Source organism: Stigmatopora argus, chromosome 8 (assembly GCF_051989625.1).
Source record: "Stigmatopora argus isolate UIUO_Sarg chromosome 8, RoL_Sarg_1.0, whole genome shotgun sequence".
Classification (NCBI taxonomy): Eukaryota; Metazoa; Chordata; class Actinopteri; order Syngnathiformes; family Syngnathidae; genus Stigmatopora; species Stigmatopora argus.
Window position 1 is genome coordinate 13,353,410 of NC_135394.1, and position 7,771 is coordinate 13,361,180.

The following is a 7,771-nucleotide window of genomic DNA, read 5'->3' on the forward strand; positions in this document are numbered from 1 at the left end:
AAAACCCATGCAAGCCCGGGGAGAACATGCAAACCCCACATAGTGAGGACCCATCTGGGATCGAACCCTCGACACCAGAACTGAGAGGGTGACACGCTCACCACAATGATATCAAAAAGTCATAATACGTGCATGTAAAGGTTCATCAAAACATAACAAAATAAACTTTTTCTGTGTTTTCTAGGAAGAAAAATAGCACTCTATAAAGTAGTGTCCCAATCATGCTGGCCCAATCACAGCTTTTCACCACCCTCCCAGGTAATAAATGCCATTGTTAAAATTGATTTTGCTCGCCCTCTACTGGTTGATTACTTTATAGGAAAAAAGTTCACCTAACTAAAACAACAAAGCATTTGTCTTCCTATAGTTACTATTTAGTCTTTCCCTGACTACTTTAATTAAAATATCAAACGTGAACTTATTGAAACACCCTTTGACCATGGTTTAATTCTTTCTACTACATTTCCCACAAGGCACCGCTACAAACCCGGAAGTGACGTCATTGTTCGACGTGTCAGGAAGCGTCATTGTGTTAAACATGGCGACGCAGCAGACTGATGTCGACGAGCTATTTGATGTGAAAAATGCTTTTTACATCGGCAGTTATCAACAATGTATTAACGAAGCCCAGAAGGTGAAGGTAGGTCACTATTTGTGAACAATGGAACAAATTCAAGTACGAAATTTTACTCCGTAGGAAGCCTCTTGTACAACCCAACTGAACCGAACCATTATTAAAATGCAACCCAGTTCTGTTTACTCATTAAGCTGTAAAGACTACATTTACAACTTACCTTTATTTTCCTCTTCTAAAGACTTCAACGCCGGAAAAAGAGATAGAAAGAGACACGTTCTTGTATAGAGCATACGTTGCCCAGGTGAACAACCCGTTTCTTTTTAATGGTTGACAATATCAATATGCTCAATAATCAGATCAAATTTGCCTTTAATGCTGTTTATTACAGAGGAAGTATGCTGTTGTGATGGATGACATTAAAGCCAACTCTGCACCTGAGCTTCAAGCCGTCCGGATGTTTGCAGAGTACCTGTCCAGTGAAGGCAAAAGGTAAATAGTACGGCAGTGTCTCCGTAGCCGGTAACCGGTCAAATACATACCTGTCAACCTCTGCCGATAACTGCCCTTATAAATGATTATGATTCCCCTTACAACTTACGACTGTACGGTGTTTGTAAGTTTTTTGGGGGGTTTGTAAGGGGAATCATGATCATTTATAAGGGCAGTTATCGACAGAGGTTGACAGGTATGCAAATAGTCCCAGGGGCTATTTAGCCGGTAACCGGTCAAATAGCCTATATGGCCCCATATGGCTATTTAGCCGGTAAAAATTCTGTGTGGGGTAAATAGTAAGAATCTACGGCTACGGAGCCACTGCCTAAATAATAGCCATTAAATCCCTATTCACCTAATGTTAAAAGCTATCAATTGGCAATAACACATCAAATTTCAATAAGATTGGTTGAATGGTTTAGAAAATCCCCTATTCACTCAATGTTAAATAATAGGTTACCGGCTAAATAGCCCCTGGGATTATTTGACCGGTTACCGGCTAAGGAGCCACTGCCAAATAGTATGTTGAAAATGTTTGCTGTTACTGCTAGTGTGAAAGACATACAATTCAAAGGTACTAATTATTTGCTGTTTTTTTTTTCTTACCAAACAGGGATGCCATTGTGGAGGATCTTGACAAGAAAATGGTAAAGAGCATGGATGCTGCCAACACCACTTTCCTCCTGATGGCAGCTTCTATCTACTACCATGCAGCAAACGCCGATGCGGCACTCAGAACTCTGCATCAAGGGGAAAGCTTGGAGTGGTAAGAAGAGCTTTTCAGTATTTATTTAAGATAGACTCTTTATTTTTTAAGGGGAGTTTGAACTAAGAATATCAAGTGAACTAATAAAACCTGTTTATTTTTCAGCATGGCCATGACAATTCAGGTGCTGCTGAGTCTGGATCGTGTTGACCTCGCAAGGTAATAGATGATAAAACAAGCAGAAGAAAGCCAGGGGGAAAAATATGATGATATCAATTTTAAGATATTAGCATAACATTTTAAATTCCTCTACAGTCAAAGACATTTAAAAATGAACTAACCACTCCCTCTTTGTACATTTTAGAAGGGGCTAAGTGATAATACTTTAAAAAAAATGCCAGTGTAAAAATAATTTAATTTTGACCATGAGTGATGACTCATAATTAAGGGGGATGCTTTTGTGGAAAAAAAATCTTAAAACAAAATAATGTGAGTAGAATAGAGGCACTTGTGCCTGTGTCTTATCAGTGTACAGTGGTACCTCGACATACAATCGTAATCCGTTCCGAGACTGAGATCGTATGTCGAGCTTTTGTTTACTCGAGCGAATATTTCCCATTGAAATGAATTGAAAACAAATTAATTCGTTCCAAGCCTCTGAAAAAACACCAACAACAGGATATTGGATTGGAAAAAATGTTTTATTTCTTCTAATTCCCTGTCTATTAACAAAGTAACACATAACTAGTGGTTTAATAGTAATAAAATGTGTTTAATAGATGTAAAATTAGACTCATTTCGCGGAGGGGAGAGACAGCGGCACACACGGAGGGGAGGCTGTTCGGGGGGACTTTATCCACGGCACTCGTAAACGAACAAACAAATTTAAATTAACTTGGATAAATATATACAGACACACTCAAACATACGTTTAATGTAACTACACAAAATGGAAATCTAGTTTTGTCTTAATCTTTTGTTACCTTCGTTTTCCGGGTTAGCGGTTTGCCACGCCTCCACGCTCACGTTCGCTATCGATGGACTGTTTGCTGTTGTATATTTCCTTCAAAATATTCCGAAAATGATGCACACAAATGTCCTCACAATAGGATAACGCACGACCACTTGCCAACGAGAAATAGTCTTTAAAGAACGATCGCGGGAGCTTCTTTCCTTAGAAAGAATGACAGGAAATGCAATAGCTGAGCTTACCCACGTATTGATCGTGGGTAATGAAGTTTTATTCTGAGAAAGGGTGCCATTGCCTATGGGTGTTGTGTGTATACTTCATTACCCAGAAAGCCGTCTTTTTGCCCGCGCGTTGTGCGTTTCCTGGTCGAAACTCGTCTGAATAAATCGTTCAGTCCTCGTAGATATAGTAGTTATACACGAAAGAGATGCGGCAAAAAAGACAGTGTGCTACAATGATAAACAGCCTCTCATGTCATGGCCACCTGGCTTGGTCGCATCTCGAAATTTTAATCGTATCGCGAGCGAATTATTCGATCGAAATTTTCGTCGTACCACTTTACATGTGCATTGGAATAACTCCTGCCTCAAAATGGCAGTGTCAATTTTGGCCTTTAAACATTATTTCCTCCATGTGGCACTGAATAGTGGTCCAAATTTATTTTATTTTAATTTGTATTCTGTGGCAGGAAGGAGCTGAAGAAGATGCAGGAGCAAGATGAGGATGCAACACTTACCCAGCTTGCCACCGCGTGGGTGAACTTAGCTGTGGTAAGCAGACGCCGAGATAGTACCGAGAGGCTTGCTTTAAGCCTCAGTGATATTTGGTCTTTGATTGACTTTCCCCACTTTGACTTGCTAATAACCTTTGGCCGTGGCCCCAGGGTGGAGAGAAGCTGCAAGACGCCTACTACATTTTCCAGGAGATGTCGGACAAGTACTCCTCGACGCTGTTGCTTCTAAATGGGCAGGCAACCTGCTACATGGCTCAGAACAAGTGGGAGGAGGCCGAGGGAGTGCTACAGGAGGCACTCGACAAGGTTAGATGGAAACCTTTTTACAAGTTGATAGCTCATATCTTTTCACTTGGCCACATAGTTCAGATAAAACTCGCTTATGATAATCGTTAATGAATCTGGATGAGCGATTTAACTGTTAAACTGAGGAAGCATTATATTTTTTTAAAGAACACATTTCTTTATGTAAAACGACTATTTCGCAATGAAACTTGTATGATATCATTCTTTTGCTAATGTGTGAGTATTTGCTATTTTTGAGTCAATTCACCCGTGCGATCAACAGAGGGCGCCAACGCTTTGCTACTTAATGACTCCATTGCTTGGGCAGTTTGACAAATGTGCATTGAAGATGTTTGCCATTTCATGTCAAGTTAACTTTGATTGTAAACCATTGATGAGATCTTTGTTAATGGGCACACATAGTAACAGTGTTTATAAGGTCATAAATAATACTCCAGTTTTTATGTGCCCATGATTAGGTAATGCCAAGGTGGTAAAAGTTTTTATCCTCACCAGTTAACCTTTTGCAACGTTACGGCATGCTAAACTGGACAAAATGCAGCGAGGTTTATACTTATGGAATACTAATCTATTGTTATTGCTTTCTTTTTCATTTTTTGTTGTTGTAACTGTCGATTACAGGACAGCAGCCACCCTGAGACGTTGATCAACCTGGTCGTGCTGACTCAGCACCTCGGAAAAGCCCCTGAGGTTAGACTTTGGACCTTAAGCTGTGAGCCAGGCACTGGTTTTTTTTACAGCCACACATTTTGTCTCTTGCATTAACTCACACTGGAGTCCGTCCAATTTGGTTACTACATGTTGTCATAATCAACATGTAGGAGGAAGGCTGTCGTCTAGGGATTAGAGTGGTTCCTCGCTGTCGAAATGTACCGTGCAAGACACTGAACAGTAAATAAGAGTAAGAGTTAAATACCTGGCTCAGCAAATTACTTGCATTTTTTATTTTTTTAAGATATGATTGTCATCCAAAATTATTTATCTCTACATTTCCATCATGGTATTTTCATCCTACCACGTAAGGCCTAATCATATCTTTATATTTAGTGCTGCGTCCGTGTTTTTGAACTCAAATCTAAACAATTATAAGATAAAAATGTGATAGTAATGCAATGGAGTGATGACCATTGACTCTGAGCCATCACTATACACAGATAACTGCTGATTACATCTGTTACAAGGTTAAAGCTTTGTGCAACACTTAGCCGACACCTCAGTAGGTACTCTTGCACAATTGTTTAAGGGGGACTGTTCCGGAGATGTTGTTTTCTTTGATTCTGTTGGTGCCATTGTTTATTGTTTTGACCTATAAAATTGCAAATTAAAGCCAAAGTGGTCAGTTGCATTACATTAAAATTCCAAAATATGTCGTTTTCATGGTCGTAGAGGTTGTATTAGTTTTTTTTCTTTCTTCTTCTCTCTAATTTAATCTAATTTGCCCCCAGGTGACAAATCGGTACCTCTCTCAACTCAAAGATGCACACCGGGCCCATCCGTTCCTCAAAGACTATTTTTCCAAGGTGACTTTTCTTTCATTACTGAAATGCCTCACGAGTTGTTTAGTTAATATCTGAAAAAGTTGCATCGTTCAGCTTTATGTTTCTCCCTTACGTATCCTCTTCTGTTATTTGGGTGGAAGTGCTGCAATCGCCCTGGGAACCCTGCAAAAGGCTACTCTTGGTCTTTGGCCTCTGTCACACATAGAATTGCACAATGGCGCAGATGCACATAAACACAAGGATTATCCACACATTACCAAACAAATCATGCTATGCACAGCTGTTACTTGACTTTTCGTTCTTTCTTTTCTCTCCCTTCCCCGCAGGAGAATGAGTTCGACAGACTTGCGATGCAGTACGCTCCCACTGCCACCGCCTAATGGACCTTAAGTTAACCTTGTACTTTTCTTCCTATCTTTAATGCGCATACCTGCTTTCCTTTTTGTATTGTACATGAAGAAAATGTGTTGAAATTAAATCTACAACACCAGATGGATGCAAACTCCTGTATTCATTCTAGATACCCTAATTCAGTGGTCTCCAAACTATTCCACAAAGGGCCGCAGTGGGTGCGGGTTTTCATTCCAACCCATAAAGAGGACACCTTTTCACCAATCTGGTGTCGTACAAGTGCAATCAGTGGATTGCAGTCAGGTGCTTCTTGTTTTCTGCTGAAATCTCATTGGTCAAACTGTTTATGTTAGACCGGTTGGAACAAAAACCTGCACCCACACCGGTCCTCGAGGACCGGTTTGGGGACCCCTGCCCTAATTGATCAAATGCTTCCAGAGCGCTACTGTCAACGAGGTATTAATTTAACACCACATTATCGTGTTTGAAGTTATGTCAATACAGATTTAGTAAAGTAAAAAAAAGGTGCTGCAAACAGGTTACCATATTTACTCGAGTATAAGCCGTACCCTTAAAATGGCCTCAAAATCGTTGAATTTCAGAATTTCTCGTGTATAAGCCGCCCCCTGATTCATAATTTTCACCTCCATATTCATGGTTTTAATAGGAGTACAAATGTGTTACTTTGAAGGGAAAATCTTAAGAAAAATAATTGCACGTGGTATTTTTTAGATACTGTATGAATCAAAAGCACATTAGGGTCAATATCATAAGGAATGAATTTAGCAAGTAATGGTTGTTTTCTTACTGCAAAACAGAAAATAACCAACAATTAGTAAATGTTACTTTGCCGACATCTACTGGTGAAAAAGAGTATAGGAAGTCTTGTGCGCATTTAACCCATACCCTTAATTGAGTCATATTTTTTTGCATTACAAATACGGCTTATATGCGAGAAAATATGGTAATTGCAGTACCAAAAAGTTTTTGAAATGTTGCACAAACAAAGATTACAAGTCTCCAAAACAAACAACCCAATTTGGGAATTTAAATTCCTACTAAAAACAACATTTGGACTAGAGCAGGGGTGGCCAACTCCGGTCCTCAATAGCTCCTATTCGGTCTGTCTTCCATATCTCCCTCCACCAGCACACCTGAATCAAATCATCGGATCGGTATCAAGCTTCTGGACTGCTTGCTGATGAGTTGATCATTTGATTCAGCTGTGCTAGAGGAGGGAGATATGGAAAACAGATTGGATAGTGACTCTCGTGGACCGGAGTTGGCCACCCCTGGACTAGACTAAACTGGCCATAGTCAAACAAATGTCTTTTCTTGGGTTTTCAAACGATCACAGAAATTTCTGGAAGAGGCCTCATCCTTTGAAGGCCAAGCTTGGCTGGACAACTAGAGTTGAACATGCCTTTGTAAAACTCTGATTAGATGTGGCCTCAGAACAAGCAACACCTGATTTCACGAAACCTTATCATGGATTCGTTTCAGAAAAGGGTGGTCAGGTTAGTGCCGTCTTATATCATCCCGGCCGGCACCACGGGGAGGAGGGTGTTGTGTCATTATTCCGCCTGATAAGATCCTGCCCCAAGATGACGGGGGATAGGGCAATTGCCACAGGCGTAACCAGAGCCAACCACATCACTCCTAGAAGTTTTGCACCTACAAGAATAATCTTATGAACAGTCCATGGTAATGACATTTTTATTTGGTTTATCTGGCTTGGTTCCCCAAAAGTTACATACAATAGATTGGAAATCGCTCTTAGTTAGGAGCTGTCCAGTCCAATCTCATCTCCTTTTTCTGAACCACTTATCTTCACAAGGGTCGTGTAGGGTGCTGGAGCCTATCCCATCTAATTAGGGGCACCAGTGAGGGGACACCTTGAATCAGTGGCCAGCCATTCATACCTAGGGGCAATTTCGAGTGTCAAAGCTGTCTACCTTGCTTGTTTTGGGGGTACCCATAGAAAACCCATGCAACCCCAGGGAGAACATGCAAACTCCACACTGTGAGGAATCGAACCCATGACCCCCGAACCGTGAGACACAGACATTGTTAAAATCTGAAAAGCTCCAGTATTTGTATTTAATCATTAAATGCTGCAAGGAAGTGGATTTTACCC

The 7,771-nt window shown here is 40.5% G+C and overlaps 1 protein-coding gene across 1 annotated transcript in view; it reads left to right on the top strand.

The window, feature by feature from the left end:
* cope (COPI coat complex subunit epsilon) overlaps positions 1-5,775 on the top strand; it is a 34,254-nt gene extending 28,479 nt beyond the window's left edge. Inside the window, exons 3-13 of the mRNA XM_077606565.1 lie at positions 185-258; positions 474-640; positions 816-878; positions 966-1,066; positions 1,683-1,835; positions 1,941-1,994; positions 3,434-3,515; positions 3,629-3,784; positions 4,406-4,474; positions 5,230-5,304; positions 5,610-5,775. Of these exons, the coding sequence (XP_077462691.1) occupies positions 222-258; positions 474-640; positions 816-878; positions 966-1,066; positions 1,683-1,835; positions 1,941-1,994; positions 3,434-3,515; positions 3,629-3,784; positions 4,406-4,474; positions 5,230-5,304; positions 5,610-5,663 (1,011 nt within the window). The 5' untranslated portion in view covers positions 185-221 and the 3' untranslated portion in view covers positions 5,664-5,775. The remainder of the gene's footprint in view (positions 1-184; positions 259-473; positions 641-815; positions 879-965; positions 1,067-1,682; positions 1,836-1,940; positions 1,995-3,433; positions 3,516-3,628; positions 3,785-4,405; positions 4,475-5,229; positions 5,305-5,609) is intronic.
* Positions 5,776-7,771: the final 1,996 nt, after the last annotated feature.